The sequence below is a fragment of the Emys orbicularis genome, chromosome 5 (assembly GCF_028017835.1).
Source record: "Emys orbicularis isolate rEmyOrb1 chromosome 5, rEmyOrb1.hap1, whole genome shotgun sequence".
NCBI lineage: Eukaryota > Metazoa > Chordata > Testudines > Emydidae > Emys > Emys orbicularis.
The window spans coordinates 99,258,136-99,280,145 of NC_088687.1; the positions used below are offsets into that span (position 1 = coordinate 99,258,136).

The 22,010-nt window shown below is 39.2% G+C and overlaps 1 protein-coding gene across 1 annotated transcript in view; it reads left to right on the plus strand.

Annotated features, from left to right (window-relative positions):
• ATP8A1 (ATPase phospholipid transporting 8A1) overlaps nt 1-22,010 on the plus strand; it is a gene marked incomplete at its 5' end in the record, with an annotated part of 249,508 nt that overhangs the window by 221,731 nt on the left and 5,767 nt on the right. The window contains 2 exons of the mRNA XM_065405013.1: nt 15,077-15,165; nt 15,577-15,669. Coding sequence (XP_065261085.1) covers nt 15,077-15,165; nt 15,577-15,669 — 182 coding nt within the window. The remainder of the gene's footprint in view (nt 1-15,076; nt 15,166-15,576; nt 15,670-22,010) is intronic.

Here is a 22,010-nt window from a genome sequence, read left to right on the forward strand (position 1 = left end):
GGGCTGAGCCGGGGGAAGGGCAAAGCAGCGGGTTTGGTGCTTGGGGAGAGGCATCTCTCCCCGCCGCAGCCCTGAGCGGCGCTTAACAGGCAGCTGCGCGGCCACGCAGCTTAGAAGGAATTTAGTCCCTAGTATAGGTAAAATTGTTGACAGGAGGAATAGCTAGGTATAGCCAACACTGGTGGGTAAAAGGCTTTGCTTCCCCCTGCCTCAAGCCCTCACCATCTTTGTCTTTGGCATTCTTTATGCGCTTTATTTTATTTTGAACCTTTATGATTAAGCACATTATATCTCATTTTCCACCTCTTGAGTCTATTCTAGTAAATAAAGCAACTATATCTTTCTCAGTCTTAGCCACAGATTCTAACATGGTAGAGCTTGAAATATTAAATGCTCATAGGAAATTGTCATAAGATCTCTTTTCTACCATGAGGGATTATAGAAGTAGCAGAAAACCTTACGATTTCAAATGAAGAAACTTTGACATATAATGTATGAGAGAAAATGAGGGAAACATTTCAAAATTTCCTGTGACCTCACAGTAACTTTCCAGTCTGTGTAATGTGATCTGTATTACACAGTATAATGTTTAACTGCAGTAACAATAAACCTTTCAATGGGCTTCACTGTATTTGTTGTCCATAAGTACTGAATGAATACTTCCACACTAGACAATCTGCTTTACAGATCATTTTCCTGAAATTTTGCCTGACAGCATTGTGTTTTTTCTAAATTATCAGAAAGGAAACACAATTCTTTGTAGTCACTTGTGGTTAGATTTATTAGGGAGATGATCTGTTTGATACCACTACAGAGAAACCAGACATATCCTGGGATTTTCACTTTGTCCCACCTAAAAAGGGAAAAAGAAAAGATGCCTAATTCTTGTAATCTCTCATAATTTGCAACTTTTTAATTTTAGACAGTATACATGCTTCCCCCAAACCTTCATCTTGACCTTGCTGACCCCAGAAGCATAGGTAAGCATGGAATGCGGGTAGGAGAAAAAGCTCTGTTATTATGAGGAGGTGTTGGGAGAGTTGGCTTCCCACAGCCTCCCTATTAGCTGTCTGAACCAGCAGCTTCTCAAGGCAATGCTGTTGTCTGCCTCCCAACAACACTGTCTTGAGCGCTCAGTCACTGCATCTCTTGCAGAGCCACCAGCACCTCCCTTCTCTTCCCTTCTACTTGCAACTCCAACCCACCAATTGCTCTCTTGCCCCTCCCCCAGCAACCATAACCTCCTCCCTCTCCCATTTGTATGGAACTCTGACTTGTTCCTTCCAGAGACCCACATTCAGCTCATCTCATGCGGCTTCCAGCAGCTTGTTTACTTATGGCAGCATCCACACACACACTCCTTCTTCTCTAACCCTATTAAGATCAGCTATCTCCATTTACTGCCCCCCCCAGGCTCCCTTGTTGACCATTCCCTCCTTTCCCCTACTCCCACTTATTGCCCCCATGGTTATTCCCCTATCCCCTTTCCACCACTCACTGCCTCCCTACTCCTTTACTCCCTTCCACACTCACTGCCCACCCAGAATCTCACCCACAGCTCCATGTTAGCTCCCACTCATTGCACCCCAGAATACCCTGGACATCCGTTTTAGCCAAACTTTCCTGTCTCCGCTTCCAGCATCTGTCATTCACTATCTGTATCCCACCATAGGCATAATTCCCACCACCATAAAAATCTCCTATAAACTTCTTACCATCTGGAGGGGTGACATCCCAACTTTGATGGGCTTCATAAGATATGAGAGTCTGCCTTGGATCATCACTCAGAACCAGGAAACATTGCTGCATCCAAGCCTAGGCACTCTGTCCCTGACAACTTAGCTCTTGACAAGGTAGAGATCTGTAGGACTGTTGTTGCTGTGCAAGTGACTCATGTCTTCCTGGAATCATGGAAGCCATCCATCCAAAGAATTTATAATTCCAGTTGGAAGAGATTTGTGGTTTGGTGCAGTCAGGGCCAAGTGGACTCTTTTCCTTATGCTGCACAAAACTGCTTGACTACCTTCATACGCTGTCTGATGGCTAACTTACGGACTAATTCCATCCAGTACATATAGTAGCTATTGTGTCCTATTATCTACTAGCTGAAAGTAGACAAGTGAGCACCTGGTCATCAAGTTCATTTGGCACTTTTAAACACCTGCATCAAAAAGCTTCCTGTATCATGGTAACAGTGTCAGTTGAAAAAGCATTTTTGATCTACAATACAGTGTACTGCCAGGTGAAAAGCTATTTGTGTTTTTCTATATTCCATATTATAGCTATTGAGGAAAAATAACTGATCTTGTGGTCACTTATTTGTGATATTTTTCTGTAATTAATCTGCAATAAACTTCTACGTTTAAAGTTTCCTATAACATACATAACTCTAATCAAAGTAGTTATTGGTTGTTCATGTTTCAGTAGAGTATAAATGTGATAGGACATAGATATTTTATAACTGAAAGGTTCTGTAGATCTCACGCAAATAATACTTCATTTTGTTTAGAGGAGCACTAAAATAAGAAAACAGCTTGACTTAAAAAATGTTTGAATGGGAAAATCTTGCTGTGGTATAGTTAGCTGGTATAGTTGTCTCCCTCTCCTCAAACAAACATGGATGTGATTTAAGAGAAGGAGACCTTTTTAAAAAACCTGACTTGTATATGTTCACACCCGTACAACAATTTATGAGGCAAGGCATGCTCCAGGAAAGTGCTGTGCTGTATAAACTTATGCTACTTGCCTTTCATAATTGTCTGAATGACGCTGTTGGGTGCTTATGTATTTTTAAAATGAGGATTGAGCTTTTCTAATTTTGCCATTGTGATTAGTAAACCAGATTAAAAATATAAAACTTACTGCAATAAGAAACAGTTCGTATAGAAATTAATAACAAAAGCTCAGTATCTGCAGAACTGTTAAATTTATTGTGGTACTGTAGACATGCACTGTAAAGTTCTCCAGAACACCATCTGTTTCTGCTCCATCTGGCCTAAGGGATCTATAAAACTACTGAAGGAAATTGAAGTTAAGGAACAAGCATGTGTTTTACAGAATTTCAGATCATTTGATTGAGGTTTGTAGAATCCCTGTGAAAAACAATAAAACTCTTTGTTGGACATTTATGCTGCACCCTGTAGGAAAGGTATTACTATACTATATTAACAGTATTAGTTTCTGAAATATTGCTTCAGTCTGTATTATCCAGCATAATAAATTATCTTACATATGGAATTGCACTGTTAAAATATTTCATATTCATCTTTTAATTATTATTCTAAAAATAATAAAATTAAACTTCTTGAGAAAGAAAAAAATGTAGATGTTTATCAAAGGTTAAAGTACTTAGACAAGTACCCTCCAGGGAAGAACTTACTTGCAGTCTCAGATTTTTATCTAATAGAGCAAAGCACAACATTCAGACTAATAAAAGATGCTGTTGGTTGATATTTCTACTGTCCCTAGCATTTTAAAAAATATCTAGGTTCGTTATTAAAATCTCTCTCTTCAGGAATGAAGGTTAAATAAAAGTCTTACTTATAACACTGTAGCTTTAGGAAATAACTTCACAGTATTTTTCCTAAATATTGCTGGAAAAAGAGAAAGATGTACATAATTTATTGTGGTACATCAGGTTTTGAGAACACCTACAAACTCCAAAAATGTGCAGACTAGTGATTTCCTATTAAACTCTTTGGGTTAGAAGAAACCAGAGAAATGGATATCTTTCTGTACCTTCAAATATTTTTTAAATCAGATACAAAATGCAAATATGCTGTGTAGCAGTTACAATATGTAGCATGATGTAGAATTTCCTGTGGTACATAAGTAACCAAGCAAAAACAGCATAAACCAGCTAAATAAAAAATGTTAACAGTCTCGATAAATTTGTTTTTCAACAGATGGTGTAGATCACAATTTTTTTTTAACATATTGTAAGCGTAGAGGTGAAAAAATAATAGCCTAGAGAGTACAATGGAAGATGTCACTGGGGCGGGTGAGGGGCCCAGCTAGAGTCTGTGTGCTCCCGTGGCTCCCTGTTACCAGTTGGGCTGCACCCGCCCTGCTCAGAGCCTCCCCGCTCCCAGTCCAGCTACTGCCTTGGCTCCCCACTCCCAGCTGGGCTGCACCCTCCCTGCTGGTAGCCAGCCTGCTGCACTGAGGCTCCCTGCGGGGAGCCCTGATACTGCCCGTAGGCACCCGGCTCCCTTTTCCTCACAGGGAGCCCAGCTGCTCCCCTAGACTCTCTGCTCCCTCCGCAGCCAGGCTTTTGGTGGGGAGCTCCGCACCCAGAGTCTGGGTGGCTCCCGGCAGGGAGCCGGGAGCCTTGTTGCAGCCACCAGGCTTCCCGTGGGGAGCTGGGAGCCTCAGGACAGCCACTGGGCTTCCCACGGGGAGCTGGGAGCCTCAGGGCAGCTGCCGGGCTCCCTGCTTGCTCCCCATGAGGAGCCCGGTGGCTGCACCAGTGCTGGACTCTGGGTGCAGAGCTCACAGCTGGGAGCCCACTGCGGTGGGAAGCTGAGAGCCCCAGGGGCAGCCTGGCTCCTGGTGGGGAGCTGCCTGTGGAGCTGAAAGCCCAGGCTCTCAGCCTCCCACACTGCTCCTCTTAAGTTGGTGGAAGCGCTCCTGGTGAGGACGCGCACCACCGACAGAAGGAGGGTAGTGTGGACATGAACCACCAGAGTAATTACTGTAGTGATTGTAAGTTGACCCAACATAGGTTGACTTATGTTTTTAGTGTAGATGTGACCTAAATCATCCCTAAAAGGAGCGGGGAAATTATAAGGATATTCTGAGGTTGGTTGTGGACACCTCTCAAAATGACCATCAAACTGACTGCTTTGAGGATGGTAGCAGGTTTGTGATGGCAGTGGTTACCATGGAAGAAGATCCTTCTAGGAAATCTCTGCCTCTTTCTGGGCAGATCAGGTGGCCTTTGTTAAGGCTGATCGTACAAAGAAAACTGTCTTGACTGCAATTGGTGTCTGGATTGTTTCTTCTCGGGCTGATGAGTATAAATGCTAAAGGAAAATAATGTTGCTCCAGAGTCCTTACGTGTAACACCTAATCAGTTTTTGCACTAAGACAGTCATTCCCCTCAAAGGGAAGGTCTTCAATAGTATCATTATGAGCTGGTTCAACTAAGTTATGGAATAGGTTGACCCTCATTTAAACTGATGGGTGTGAATACATCTTTCATTTAGGAGAGCTATGAGAGACAGTTAAAGAGATCCACCTAAAACAAGGCATCATGGGGTCTGCCCAGAAACTAACACCATGTGGCAAAGGGTTCCACAGTGTGTTGTTTGACCAGGTGGGTGTGGGAATCTGCCAGAGAGAGAGAGGATAGACTGAAATAGACAGACAGACAATCATGGTTTATAACCTTAGAAGAAGCTAGGGAAAGGAATTCTAGGGCTCGGGCTGGTAAAGAGGCTTGGGACCGTAAGCAAAGAAGCTATACCATGTTTTGGTTCCTCCTGTGATCAGAGAACTGGACTTTGTACATACTTTGTAAATAAATAACATTGCATCAAAGAAATGTCCAGACTCCATTGTCAATTTCTACTTCCAACTGGAACACCTTCAGGGCCCTGAACTTTGACTAGCTACTCAGGTCAAAAAGGTGTAATGATATTTTGGACTTCCATGGATATCCCTAAAAATTGAAGGAAGGAAGCATAATGCATGGTGATTGCTGTAGCCATTGATCTAGATCTGTGATACTCAGACCGCACTGGTTCAGGAGCCAAATTAATGATCAACATTATCTAAGTATCAGAGGGGTAGCCGTGTTAGTCTGAATCTGTAAAAAGCAACAGAGGGTCCTGTGGCACCTTTAAGACTAACAGAAGTATTGGGAGCATAAGCTTTCGTGGGTAAGAACCTCACTTCCTCAGATGCAAGTAATGGAAATCTCCAGAGGCAGGTATAAATCAGTGTGGAGATAACGAGGTTAGTTCAATCAGGGAGGGTGAGGTGCTCTGCTAGCAGTAGAGGTGTGAACACCAAGGGAGGAGAAACTGCTTCTGTAGTTGGATAGCCATTCACAGTCTTTGTTTAATCCTGATCTGATGGTGTCAAATTTGCAAATGAACTGGAGCTCAGCAGTTTCTCTTTGGAGTCTGGTCCTGAAGTTTTTTTGCTGTAAGATGGCTACCTTAACATCTGCTATTGTGTGGCCAGGGAGGTTAAAGTGTTCTCCTACAGGTTTTTGTATATTGCCATTCCTGATATCTGACTTGTGTCCATTTATCCTCTTGCGTAGTGACTGTCCAGTTTGGCCAATGTACATAGCAGAGGGGCATTGCTGGCACATGATGGCATATATAACATTGGTGGACGTGCAGGTGAATGAGCCGGTGATGTTGTAGCTGATCTGGTTAGGTCCTGTGATAGTGCTGCTGGTGTAGATATGTGGGCAGAGTTGGCATCGAGGTTTGTTGCATGGGTTGGTTCCTGAGTTAGAGTTGTTATGGTGCGGTGCGTGGTTGCTGGTGAGAATATGCTTAAGGTTGGCAGGTTGTCTGTGGGCGAGGACAGGCCTGCCTCCCAAGGTCTGTGAAAGTGAGGGGTCATTGTCCAGGATGGGTTGTAGATCACTGATGATGCGTTGGAGAGGTTTAAGCTGAGGGCTGTAGGTGATGGCCAGTGGAGTTCTGTTGGTTTCTTTTTTGGGCCTGTCTTGTAGCAGGAGGCTTCTGGGTACACGTCTGGCTCTGTTGATTTGTTCCTTTATTTCCTTGTGTGGGTATCGTAGTTTTGAGAATGCTTGGTGAAGATCTTGTAGGTGTTGGTCTCTGTCTGAGGGGTTGGAGCAGATGCGGTTGTACCTCAGTGCTTGGCTGTAAACGATGGATCGTGTGGTGTGTCCGGGGTGGAAGCTGGAGGCATGAAGGTAGGCATAGCGGTCGGTGGGTTTTCGGTATAGGGTGGTGTTAACGTGGCCATTGCTTATTTGTACGGTGGTGTCCAGGAAGTGGACCTCCCGTGTAGATTGGTCCAGGCTGAGGTTGATGGTGGGGTGGAAGCTGTTGAAATCATGGTGGAATTCTTCCAGGGTCTCCTTCCCATGGGTCCAGATGATGAAGATGTCATCAATGTAGCGTAGGTAGAGAAGGGGCGTGAGTGGACGAGAGCTGAGGAAGCGTTGTTCCAGGTCAGCCATAAAGATGTTGGCATATTGTGGGGCCATGCGGGTGCCCATAGCGGTGCCACTGGTCTGGAGGTATATATTGTCACCAAATTTGAAATAATTGTGCGTGAGGATAAAGTCACAGAGCTCGGCAATAAGTTGTGCTGTGTCATCATCAGGGATACTGTTCCTGACAGCTTGTATTCCATCTGTGTGTGGGATGTTTGTGTAGAGAGCCTCTACATCCATGGTGGCTAGGATGGTGTTTTCTGGGAGGTCACCAATGCATTGTGGTTTTCTCAGGAAATCTGTGGTGTCACGGAGATAGCTGGGAGTGCTGGTGGCGTAGGGTCTGAGTAGGGAGTCCACATATCCAGACAGTCCTTCAGTGAGACAGTCCTTCTCACCAGCAACCACGCACCGCACCATAACAACTCTAACTCAGGAACCAACCCATGCAACAAACCTCGATGCCAACTCTGCCCACATATCTACACCAGCAGCACTATCACAGGACCTAACCAGATCAGCTACAACATCACCGGCTCATTCACCTGCACGTCCACCAATGTTATATATGCCATCATGTGCCAGCAATGCCCCTCTGCTATGTACATTGGCCAAACTGGACAGTCACTACGCAAGAGGATAAATGGACACAAGTCAGATATCAGGAATGGCAATATACAAAAACCTGTAGGAGAACACTTTAACCTCCCTGGCCACACAATAGCAGATGTTAAGGTAGCCATCTTACAGCAAAAAAACTTCAGGACCAGACTCCAAAGAGAAACTGCTGAGCTCCAGTTCATTTGCAAATTTGACACCATCAGATCAGGATTAAACAAAGACTGTGAATGGCTATCCAACTACAGAAGCAGTTTCTCCTCCCTTGGTGTTCACACCTCTACTGCTAGCAGAGCACCTCACCCTCCCTGATTGAACTAACCTCGTTATCTCCACACTGATTTATACCTGCCTCTGGAGATTTCCATTACTTGCATCTGAGGAAGTGAGGTTCTTACCCACGAAAGCTTATGCTCCCAATACTTCTGTTAGTCTTAAAGGTGCCACAGGACCCTCTGTAACATTATCTAAAAGAGCCACAGTAGTGTGAATTCATTGTTTCATTCACTGTAATACTATATATTCATATTTAAACAGTATTACAAGGGAAATATTTTGTGTGTGTGTGGATAGATAGATAGATAGATGGACAGATAATTCTCACAGCAAAATGAATGACCAAGTATTATTATTTTATCAACTACAATTGGTTAATAACATAGTAAAAGCATCCTGATTGATTAATAGTTAAATCACCCAGTGTTTTAATATCATGTGCTGCAAAGAGTCGCAGGAGACACATTAAAGAGCCACTTGCAACTCGCAAGCCTCAGTCTGAGTATCACTGATCTAGATGCAGAGTATGATGCATCAGTAGCAGCCAACAGGTAGGTCCTTCCTGTTAGTTGGGCCACTGCAATCTATTATTTTAACTCCTCCCTGTAATTGGCCAGGATCTTATCCAAGAAGTCTGATACTCTGTGTCAATTAAAATAGTCATATCTAGAACTTGGTAGTTAGGTATTCAAAGTTGTAAATAGCAGATGAATAGCTCTTCCTAATGAAAAGATCCAGCTGCTTTGGCTCCTTGACCTTAGGAGTAGATTTGAATGTTTTTTTGTCTTGTTCTCGCCTGAGCTGCCATAACAACCAAGGAACCTGGTGCAGGATGGAAATAAAAATATTCAAAACCCACAGAGGGAACGTGGTGTCTCCTGTCCATCATTTTTATAGTTGGAGGTATGGAGGCTGGAGTTTGCTATAACTGAGCCAGTTCCAGAAGGCCCTCATTGACTGGCATAGCAAGTTTTTCAGGAAGAGAAGAATGTAAGATGTCCAGCAATTTGTGGGCTTTTTCCTAGATTCTGTTGGGATCTCCAACACCTCCATCATTTTGCAAAGGAGATCCTGAAATGCCCTATAGTCATCAGGTGGTGTAGAGGGTGGCACCACTTCTTCATCAGGTGACAAAGATGATTTGTGAGCAGTTATGATTTCAGCAGGTTGGTGCTGGAATTGCTCTTCCTCAGAAATTTGTGCTGGTGAAATCTCTGTAGCAGGAACATGAAACGGTTGTTGTTGAGGATGATCTCTAGATAACTCTTGTGGAGAAGGTGATCTTGCTCTTGATACAGCAGAGAAGTTATGCCTTGTAGCATGATGAACACACCACAATGCCTCTTAAGGCCAGGAATGAAGTCCATATGGTTACAGAGTGACTGACCAAGGAAGGGGATACTAGACAGCGGGTCTTCCTGGAACACCCTTAGATTACTATGACCCCTAACTCTGGAGTCTACTGGAAAAATGAGTCATGGAGGGGGTGCCCTAGGAGACTAAAGAAGTGAGCCATGTGCACTGATATCTGAGACAGATAAGTAATAAGAATCTTCTCTTGTAAAGGACGAGCAGCCCTCATTCAGGTCTGAAGTTTAGACTCTCAGGGAGCTTTTTAGTCAACACCAAAGACATCCCAGTACTAATGGCTGTGGTACTGGCTCCATCAGTGTTACAAATTAAGACAGTAAAATATATTTGGGAAGGGCTGAAATAGCCAAAACCGCCAGTACCGTAATTCTTGTTACCAATGACATCAAAACCAAGATAAAAGTCAGTATGGTCAGTACCAGAGTCGGTGGTTCTGATATAGGCAGTACCAAGAATGTCAGCAGCAAGGTCAAACTGCTGGCCACCATAGAGTCATAGAAGATTACGGTGGGAAGAGACCTCAGGAGGTCATCTAGTCCAACCCCCTGCTCAAAGCAGGACCAACCCCAACTAAATCATCCCAGCCAGGGCTTTGTCAAGCTGGGCCTTAAAAATCTTGAAGGATGGAGATTCCACCACCTCCCTTAGTAACCCATTCCAGTGCTTCACCACCCTCCTATTGAAATAGTTTTTCATAATATCCAACCTAGACCTTCCCCCACTGCAACTTGAGACCATTGCTCCTTGTTCTGTCATCTGCCACCACTGAGAACAGCCTAGCTCCAGCATGGGAAGCCCCTGATGCGGTACCTTAGTCGCCATATACAAGTCTGAGATAACAGTGGGTATCAGAGATCTGACCCTTGAGTCCTCGCAGCTACCAGAGCAACCTTGACTCAACCTTGAGCTGCTCTTTTTAAAAACTGTAGAAAGAGGAGACTTATCTCTCTCTTCCTTTTAGAAGTACATTTAACAGGGGGTCCTCTTTTGTGCTTCTTAGATAAGTGGTGCAGGGATCTGCCCCTTTCAGATTGGGAGGAGGCAAAAACAGCAGGTTGCAGGAGAACACCAGTGGGATAGCTACAGTGCAGCTGGCGATATAATGTCTAGCTACTAAAAATAGCAGTATAGCTGCAGCATTGGCTAGCCACCCAAGTACATGCCTAGGGTATTGGACACTATTGTACTCAGGCAGCTAGCCCATGCTGTCACCCGCACTGCCACTCTACACTGCTTTTTTTAGTATGCTAGCTTGATCAAAGTTAGTGTGAGTATGTCTACCCGAGCTGGAAATTACATCCCCATCTGTAATGTAGGGCACTTTTTGATGGGGACTGCTCCAACTTCAGTGTATCTCATCTCTCTGGGTCTGAGACAGGTCTCATAGGGTACGTCTGCACTGCAAAAAACAGTGGCAGCAAGTCTCGGAGCCCAGGTCAACTGATTCAGTATTGCAGGTCTCATGCTTCAGGGCTAAAAATAGCAATGTAGATGTGCCCAGGCTCTGTGACCCTCCCCAAGTCTCAGTGCCTGGGCTCCTGGAAGGAATGTCTACACTGCTATCCTATACTATCCTATAATGAAACTATGTACAGTACAAACAAACAGGGATTGCAATTGCAAATGGCAGGGACACAGCTAAATCGACTCTATGTCACAGCCACAGAAGGAATTGAGGATCGGTTGGTCATCGTGCCCTGTTTATGCCCTTTGGTGGGTGGGCTTGAGGGCATGAAGGGTGAAGGTGCAGCCCAATGGGCACTGCTGGCCAAAACATTACAATCTCAAGTGCATGGGGCACATATAGACAATCTCTTGAAAAAGAACAAGGTTTGAAGGAACAACTATCAAATGAGACCCTGAACTACTTGTGCACCAAGTCTTAATCAACACCATGTACCTTTTTGAATCTGTATGTTTATATGAAAATGATACTCATCTGAAAATAAAACTCATTGTATACTAATTGGGCCGGGGGGGAAGGACACATAAAGCTGTGTTTCTAATCATAGTTATATTTATGTACCTATCTATAAATAATCCTTCTAAATATAGTTTTAAAAATAATAAGTGCTGATGATATCAAATATTATTAATATTCATTAATCATGGACAAAATCCTGCTGTTTTTATTCAGTCCTTGCTTGGGCAAATTCTTATTCATTTCACAGGAATTTTGCTTGAGTGAGGACCTCAGGATTTTGCAGATAGCAATGGTTTTTTACTGCTTCCTTCTCCACTTACTGACAGATTGCCTGATATTTCATTCCTGATGCTCTCCTCACCTTATTGTTGGCCTCTACTTTGTATTGTGTACCACCAGATTGGGGGGGGGGTATACTTTTAATATGGTTTCTTTAGTGGGAGCTCTGTTTTTTAAGCTGTAAATATAAAGAAAGGGCTATGGAACTAACTACCAGAAAAGATAAAAATGACCTTTAACCTCACTGCATTGAGAACTAAATGCAAAACTCCTCTTCAGCTTAGCTTTGCCTCAGTTAGTTCTTTAATTATTGTGCATGCACACGCACACAAAAACCAACTATAAATTAATCAAGTTATATCTCTGTAGATGAGAAGGAAGAAGAAGGGAGAAACTGTTATTATTTCTATCCTTAAATACTCGGGAGGCATTCACATACCAGTACTACAGTGATGATAGCTAGATTAGATAAACTGAAAAGCCTTTATAAACCTTTCCACATAATGGTTTTATTGCTCTTTCCAACTTTGTTGCCTCGCTTTTTTGATATCCTCATCCTGAAAAATGATTTGTCTGAATGTATCTGTAATGTTTCATAAATATAGTAAAGAGAGGGGGAATATCTTATCTAATCATTTCAACTTGATATGTAATTTTCTGATAGTACATATCCTTCAGTGCTTTTAAAAAGTTCTGCAGGCAAGGCTTTTAATAGTCTACTGAATTTAAAAGCAATATGGTAACAATCTTCAGGAATTTTTTTTCTTTAATCAAAACTCAAACAGCAGCAGGAAAAATTCCATAAAAGCTACATTTATGAGCTATCTTAATTTATTTTAGAAAGTCTTAATTTTGAGAGTCAACATTTGCAGCGTATCCATGCTACTTAGACAACAATTATTTGTTTTCCCAATGGGACCTGTTAGTCCTACAATTTACTAGACTTTCTAACTCTTACTTCAGATTATTTTTGAATTCCCCTGGGAGCCACTTTTGTGGAAGATTCCATTTGGTTTCACAAGGCCTAAAGGGGAAAAAAACTTGGCATTGACCACAAATCTCACACATTAGGAACAATTTGTAAACCACGAACAGAGGCAGCCAGAGTCCATCCCCAGAACAGGCTGCTCCTGTTAGTGCCATTGTCTGAAAAGGATTGGTTTGCCATTTCCCAGATGACCTGCCTATGTGTAGAGAGATGTGAAAAGTTAGAGACAAAAATGGTTTCTACAGAGTGAGGGGGGAGCTTTCTTGTACAGAAAGGAAGGAAATACCTCTGTGGGATTTTATTTTTTCCCTCTTCATCCAAAAAATACAAAGAGGCCCTCTGTCTTTAATGCGAGTGTCGGCTTTAAATCTTTTAGGTTTGGATTAACTCTGCAAAAGAAAAAAAAAAATCTGACAGGCTTTCAAATATGACGCAGAAAAACTTTTTTTCTCAATTCGTGTTGTTCATTTGTAAAGCTAAAGGCTGGATGGACTGAATAGTAGGCGCCAGTTGTTGCTTCATTCATAGTTAGCATTACAATGGTCAGAATTAACATCCTAAGACCTACATTATCACTTTTGCTGTTTCACTAGGAAACATTTAATAGAGTGGCTAAAGCAAGTATAGTTCTTTGCTGTTACCCTAAACTAAAAATATTATTAAAATTAATAATATAAAGTGATTCAGATCAAATCAAATTGTGTTTTTTCTCTGCCATTTTTTGTTTAGGAAACTGTTGGTTTATATAACTGTTACTTAAACTTAAAAAGCTTTTACAAAATATAGTTTTGATAGGCATTTCCTATTAGTATTGATTTTAAGAAGTGAGCGTGTCACCAAGCATGTCAAGGGTCATGTTTTGGTTATAATATCAAGTGACTTTTATGTGAATAAATTTTTCTCTGTTTTGTTACAGATATCTAAAAAGATCTTTTTGGTTGAAGTTGTGAATTGTAGTTATTTTAATCCTAGCATTATTATTCAGAGTTTATAAATTTGTTTATAGTAATTATTCTGGCTAAAAAATAAAGTGCTCAGGGCATCCTCAGTCACCTGTAATAGCTACTATACATATAAAACATGGATGTAGATAAAAAAGGTACATTTTCAGTTTGCAGCTTGGGTAAAATTTTAAGTTTTCCAAAGAATACATGTATCTACATGCACTCTGAAAGTAAATAGGGCTATATTCGCTACCTACATTATAGTAAGACTTTGTGAAAATGACTTTCTCTTTCTAGACCGTAAGTAATGTACCACATACAGATCTGAAACAAACTTTAATTTATGTGTGCTTAAAAAAAAAAAGTAGTATTTAAGCTACTTATTCAAAATGTCTGCATTTTTCCCCTAAATGGGGTATTGCTAATATTAGTAAAATTTTGCAGTTTGTTTATTATTTCAATTAGGTGCTGCAAATTTAACCTTTAGAAGCAATTAGACTTCAAGAAATGAAATCAAAGAATTAAAATGCTGTTGTGTAGCAATGTTACTCTTAATCTCTGTGAAATCTAATTGCATTACAAAGGCATTTTTAATATACTAATTACAAACAACTGACAATTTATTAATTGTAGATTATTTTCGTTGCAATCATAATATCTCTGATGTAGATGCTTGGCATGTGTTACAAAGGCAAATTAAGACTATTTTAATGCCCTTTATACTAATTTTGCTTAGAGAGTATTACTTATTTTGTCTTTGGTTGTAACAGGTGTGCAGAAACAAGTTAATTAACATGGACAGGAGAAATTCTGGTTTCCCTTCTGACAGTAAAAAATAAAGACTAAATTGTACACCTAACTAAAAGCCAAAAAGTGTGTTGGTAGTAAAGTATTTTATTTTTGCAGTAATTTGCTTTATTTTAAAAACAGCTTTTGTTTAGATGTTTTCTTAAAGGATTACAGGAAAGCAGGCGAAGTATACATAATTTCTCATTATTTTTGCAGTTCTGAATTATAAACAAAACATTTAAACAGTAGTCAGTTTAGTAGTAGTAGTAATGGGTGCTACTGGGAGATGTATAACAAGATAATTGTAAGGACAAATATCTTTTTCAGTATCCATTATCTCATATTAGGGTTGACAGCAAATAGGAGTGCTAGTAGAACATGTTCTCAACGATTTAACAGTATTTTAAATTGCTATATCTTATTTTAATAATATTCTTTATTAGTATTAGAAATGGGATGGTGTTAAGCTGGGTTTTAGGGGGGGGGGTTGTTTGTTTTTTATTTTTAAAGAACTGAACAGTTTGAACTTTCCATCAAGCTTTTAACATGAGTAGCATTTACTTACATATTAAGTGTTTGAGGGACTTTCCCCAGGCCCAGTAATTTTTATATTGTATTAGAGAGCCCAGCAAAGTTTGGTTGAATTTGATTTTGATACTTTGAGCAAAGAAAATGCTGAGATGTCTAAATGTTTTGCTATTTTTCTATAACAGTAACATTTTTGTGATTTATCTATCCAGGCAGTTATGTTGTTCAGCTCTGGAGTCTTTTGGATGGGTCTGTTATGTATTCCTGTGACAGCTTTGCTTTTTGACGTAGTATACAAAGTGTAAGTATAGAACTGTTAAAATTTATAAGGAAAATTATTGTCAAGTTTTAATTTTTCTAAGTATTGGCCAGTTTGTTTAAGAAAATATAAAGAGCTTCATTGATTCTTTCAAATTATGACTCGCTTTGTTTGTAGTTTACAAATCTTGCCACAATGTACCACTACTTTATTTCTTTTTAAATATTTTTGTTAATCAGAACTTTTAATTGATAACTTCTGTTGTTTGTGATTAGCATAACAGCTGACAAAGTGTATTATTTAGAACTGAGACTTCTTTAAAATTTCTCCTTTCAAAATTTAAGTTGAAATCACTTGGCAAAAATGAATTTGTAAATTTCTATTTTAGAGTCTTGAAAAAGACATATATTATGGTTTCAGCAAGAGTAAATCTGAAAGCACTTCATATTGCAGAATCAAGAGAGCTACTTTTAAGACACTGGTAGATGAAGTTCAGGAGTTGGAAGCAAAATCTCAAGATCCAGGGGCAGTTGTGCATGGGAAGAGGTACTGTAAAATACCTGTAGATTGATGTTTTTAAAATAATTTCTTGCTGTTGAATGTTCATAGTCCCATTATACAAACTATCAAGAAACTAAGGCTCTGATCTTGCAGTAAGATGCAAGCAGACAGACACTTGCATCCACATGGATGGGGTTCTCTGCAGGTACAAGAATTCATCTGTGTGCATCTTTTTGAAAGTCAGGGCCTAAGGAATTATTTACAAAAGGTTTTCAACTGAGTTTGTTCATTTCTGGCTGAACCAAGTTCTGCCAAATTTGGCTAGTCATTGTGGATTAAACCAAATACTAACAGAACCTGGTTTTAAAATCTTGTTTTGCTGCTTTGGCAGTGTTCACAATTGAGACAAAACAAGTTAGAACTTGGTTCATTAACAGCTACATTTATAAACTTTGCCTAAGGACAACTGTTAATCTGAAAGGCTTTTGACTGATTTTAAGGGCCTAAAGGAAAATAGCAAAATCTCTGCACAGTTTGCTGACATTAAAGAAAACAAATTGACTTAGGTATGTAACACCAATCTAAAGAACCTCTGTCTTACTTCATATATTAAATCAAGTAACGGAAAATGCACTAGACAAACCTAAAACAGGTAAGAAATAAATCAAACTTAAATCTCCACAAAGTGCATTCCTCTGACTACTTGCACTCTTCCCAGTGCCAGGCATGTAAGGTTGAAAAGGAAGAAGGAATATTATTTCAGGAGACTTGAAGAAATAAAAGCTTATTCAAAAGTTAGAGAAGAATGGCAAAGAATTATACTGAAGAAGAGACAGAAAATAACAGACAAGAACATTTTGCTGCAGTAGCAGAAAGAATGATGAAAGGAATACCTTTGCAAAGGGTCTGGGAGAGAGTAAATCAGTGTGCTTCTTTTGCTGCTGAATCTTGCAGCACTGTTCCCATCTCTACTGTGTTCCCAGACTGCTGATTTCAGTTCAGTTGTCTGGGAAACAGACACCCCTCCATCACACTGAATCTCCTTCCAGGTCCCCAGTGCTTGTTATAGCTCAGGTGAACCTCACTGTGCTTCCAGAGACTAGCAATCATTTTGTCCTATGTGTGCATGTGGTTTATATCAACTAGTGTTTTGCTGGGAAGAGTCTCATTCCTTCTCTCCAGTCAACCATATCGTCCTCAAAGTACATCTCTTGTGTCCAAAAGTATTTTCTTCTTCAGCTTCTGTTATTAGGGTAATGTTTTTACAAACAGATACATTTTCTTTTATCATTGAAGATGATCATAAATCCATAAGAGTGTTCTGGAACCATCTAGTTCATCTGTGAGCTTGTATTAATCTTAAGAAAGCCTCCAGAAAAGTCTTCAGAAAATTGTTTCACTTGCTGCAAAGACATCCTCATTGGCCCCATTCATCCTCCATACAAGTTGTTTAGTTCTTTGGTTTAATGATTTCTTGTTTTAATTTGGTGCCTTAATCCTGGCTGATCTTTGTATTAATATTAGGGCTGTCAAGCGATTTAAAAAATTAATCACGATTAATTGTGCTATTAATAATAGAATACCATTTATTTAAAGTTGAACTTACAAATGTAGAATTATGTACAAAAAAATAACTGCATTCAAAAATAAAACAATGTAAAACTTTAGAGCCTACAAGTCCACTCAGTTCTACTTCAGCCAATCACTCAGACAATCAAGTCTGGTTACAATTTGCAGGAGATAATGCTGCCCGCTTGTTTACAATGTCACAAAGCAGTGTGGACCGATGCATGTTCATTTTCATCATCTGAGTCAGATACCACCATGAGAAGGTTGATTTGCTTTTTGGTGGTTTGGGTACTGTAGGTTTGGATCAGAGTGTTGCTCTTTTAAGACTCCTAAAAGCATGCATCTCGTCCCTCTCAGATTTTGGAAGGCACTTCAGAGTCTTAAATCTTGGATCAAGTGCTGTAGCTATCTTTAGAAATTTCAAATTGGTATCTTCTTTGCATTTTGTCAGATTTGCAGTGAAAGTGTTCTTAAAATAAACAGTATTTGCTGGGTCATCATCCGAGACTGCTATAACATGAAATATGTGGCAGAATGCGGGTAAAACAGAGCAGGAGACATACAATTCTCCCCCAAAGAGTTCAGTCACAAATTAAATTAATGCATAATTTTTTTAACAAGTGTCATCAGCATGGAAGCATGTCCTCTGGAACAATGGCCGAAGCATGAAGAGGCATATGAATCTTTAGCGCAGCTGGAATGTAGATATCTTGTGACGCCAGCTACAACAGTGCCATGCGAATGCCTGTTCTCACTTTCAGGTGACATTGTCATTAAGAAGTGGGCAGCATTATCTCCCATAAATGTAAACAAACTTGTTTCTCTTAGCGATTGGCTGAACAAGAAGTAGGACTGAGTGGACTTGTAGACTCTAAAGTTTTACATTCAAATCATAGGACTGGAAGGGACTTCGAGAGGTCATCTAGTCCAGTCCCCTGCACTCATGGCAGGACTGAGTATTATCTAGACCATTCCTGATAGGTGTTTGTCTAATCTGCCCTTAAAAATCTCCAATGATGAAGATTCCACAACCTCCCTGGGCAGTTTATTCCAGTGCTTAACCATGCTGACAGGATGTTTTTCCTAATGTCAATCTAAACCTGTCTTGCTGCAATTTAAGCCCATTGCTTCTTGTCCTATCCTCAGAGGTTAAGAAGAACAATTCTTCTCCTTCCTCCTAGTAACAACTTTTTATGTACTTGGTTTTTATGTTTTGTTTTTAAGTGCAGTTATATAACAAAAAAACCTATATTTGTAAGTTGCACTTTCATGATAAAGAGATTGCACTACAGTACTTGTATGAGGTGAATTGAAAAATATTGTTTCTTTTGTTTATCATTTTTACAGTGCAAATATTTGTAATAAAAAATAATATAAAGTGAGCATTGTACACTTTGTATTCTGTGTTGTAATTGAAATCGATATATTTGAAAATATAGAAAAACATCCAAAAATATTTAATAAATTTCAATTGGTATTCTATTGTTTAATAGTGCAATTAATCACAATTAATGTTTTTAATCACGGTTAATTTTTTGAGCTAATTGTGTGAGTTAACTGCGAATAATCGACAGCCTTAATTAATATCTACTCACATTACATGGCGAAAATATCATTCTCTGTAGAAGAAACTCTTTATTTGAGAAAATGAAAGTCAGGAGTCTCTGATCTGGTGGACCAACCTTCATTAACAATTTACACTGGACCATTGTAATAACCAGCAGTAAATCTCCTATGTCTTAGCAGCCTATATGCACCAGACATCTGTGCAGAGCAAGTGGTTAAATAGTGAGAACACTTTAATATCAACAGACTGGAAATGAAAATCCTCATATTTCACTGAATCTGGTTCTAGTCTGTTCAGAAAATACTGTAGTGATTGCAATCAAGGGACAAAAAATGCTGCCCTCCTTAGGTATGCAATACCCATACTAAAATGGGCTAAAAAGAATCTCTGAGCTGTCAGAGTAATTGTCATATCCAGGAAATTCAATATTAATTGCCTCAGCCATTCCAGAGGGAATGTAGCCTCAATCAACAATTTCACCAGATTTGAAGGATGTGGAGAACTCCAATAATAAATGTGTTTGCCATGAGCCACAACTGCAAAATGGTTCTATCCCACAAGGAGATATCGGGATCCACTAACAATAGAGATTGATACATTTTATGTTCCTTACAACCTTCTCTGTAATTTCCCTTCTTTTCCTTTCATTCCCATGGTCACGTGAAAAGTGCAGAGGAGAAGTGAAACCAACTCTGATACCCCAGTCTTGGTTGCAGAGAAGGGAAGATTACTTATGTATGATTCTGCTTCTCTGAAGATAACCTCTTACATGATTCTCATTCTTGGGTTTTATATGTCCAGGCTTGCCACTCATCTCAGTGGAGGCTTAAGATCCCAAGAGTTCTAATCCTGTGATGACTACTTACTTATAATTCTGCTGCTTTAAAAATAGCATCTCATAGGATTTTTACTCTTGGGGTATAATATATGGCACAAGACTGACCAGTTATTTCTGACACATTTCTTGTATATTCTTCAGCACTTTGTTCTGGCATTCTCTTATTTTTTCTAGCGGTGCTTTAGCGTACCTTTGGTGTCTTAGTGCTTTACTTTAGTGCAATAGAAAAATGTGTTTGTTCACATGAAATTCTACATTAATTTTCACTATGGGGGAATATGAAGCACTGCCTGGAAAGGAGAGAACTGTAAAGATGTGGAGGAGATAACTGACAAATTCATTTCCTCTTGTCTGCAAAGTAACATAACAGAAAATAAAAATATCACCTCACAAATACAAATAGTTCAGGATTTGACCCTCTGTTTGAATTTCTGTCATTAATTCTAAGTAGATGTTAACTATTTAAATTCCAAAAATGTTAATTATTTCACTGCTATTTGTTGACGTAGAAACCAACTACCACGTTTGTCCAGTACAGATGGTAATACTTTTCTTGCCCTGACATTGCATGTATTTGAATAAATGTTTCATAGGAATAAGACTGCAAAGTTATAGAAATGGTACTTTTTCCTATTGAACATTCTTTTGAATACTCTGATAAGATCTTTGTAAAAATGAGGATTAAAATGCCATTTAGAATGGCATTATCTAAAATGTTTTATTTTTTGAGTGATCTTCATTGCATTTTACATTTTAATATTGTATGTTGTAAAAGAAAGGTCTATAAGAATGGAATAAATAATCTCTAGAGCTGTTCCTCATATTTTCAGTCACATCCTCACCCTTCTCTATTTTGATTTGAACGCACCTAATGGAAATCCTCAAAGAAGTTGCAAAAATTTCTCACCAATTTTTACTGCTAGTGCTTATATGAAACAAAAAAAGTTCTTTATTTTTAAAAATAATGTTTGAATTGTACATATCATGTACTTTAAAAGGTGGTCATATCGTGAAAATTAATTCTAAAAATGACCTTCTAGAAATTTCATATTTTTTCTTCTCAGTGATTTCAATATCAGATTTCTTAGGTTTGAAGTCAAGAGATACACCTCTACCCCGATATAACGCGACCCAATATAACATGAATTCGGATATAATGTGGTAAAGCAGTGCTCCGGCGGGGCGGGGCTGCGCACTCCGGTGGATCAAAGCAAGTTTGATATAATGCGGTTTCACCTATAACGCAGTAAGGTTTTTTGGCTTCCGAGGACAGCGTTATATCGAGATAAAGGTGTATTTTTAATTATGATCAGTGCAAACTCAACATGAATGTTCTTATTAAATCTTACATCCCTCCCAGTAATAAAGATTCTGCAATCTGAATTTTTCTGCCCAACTTTCAAATAAGATTTTATCTTGTACTTCAGTAAGCAATACACCTAACAGTAGTACAAATTCATTTTTATCAGCAAAGTAAGAAAATAGATTGAGCAAGAAGGTGCCCATTATTACATAGTAACTTTTCTAACTGAAAGAGAACGTGAATGTTTTAACATCACTGACCAGAGAAGCCTATGGGAGCCTATAGTATGTGACTGCCTCAATAAAACAGGTAGTTTGCACAGCAGGCAGCTTGATTTTGTTATCAGATCCATTGTAACTGATATGCCAAGAAGCCTCTTGTGCCTAAAACTGAAATGACTAAAAGTAAGAGGATAAGTGTTTTTAAAGTAAACCATTATTTCAGACCTTCATTGCCAAAAAACATTTCCCAACCTCACACCCAACTCTTAAAATGTGTACTATTTCAGTATTAACATCACTTACAAAAAATATTTTTACATAAGTAAAAATTTTTACTGGCATTGAATTGGGCGTATGTGAACAGTAACATGACTAGTTACCTTGACTTGTGCAGGTGTATTGAAATACTTGTATGTCACAAGTGCCTCTTCTTAATATAGTCATATTATCTTTTTATGTAAGCCACTTTTAAATATTCTTAAACTAGAAATGTAATAGGAATATATAAAGCAATAAGCATTTTATATGGTTGCAAATTTTAATCTGTTCTTGCTCATCTTAATTCACATGTAATAAGATGCATTTAATTACTAGTTTATTTAAATCTTTAAACCATACAAGATAGAAGTTATTTAAGAATACACACACTTCATGTATTTGAACGGTGCTAATGTTCAGCCTGTGCCTCTTAGTGCACCTAATTAGCACAAATGTTGAGGTACTGCCACCTAGCATTGCTTTTGTATCACACCTCACATTATATTACATTTGGCTCTGATAGATGTAGTTTCTTTTCAGAACTCATTTTGAATGCCAAAAAGATAGTCACAAGTAAACAGCATTATTCTACAATACCTATTCAGGTGAATAGGAGTGCATAATTGGGTC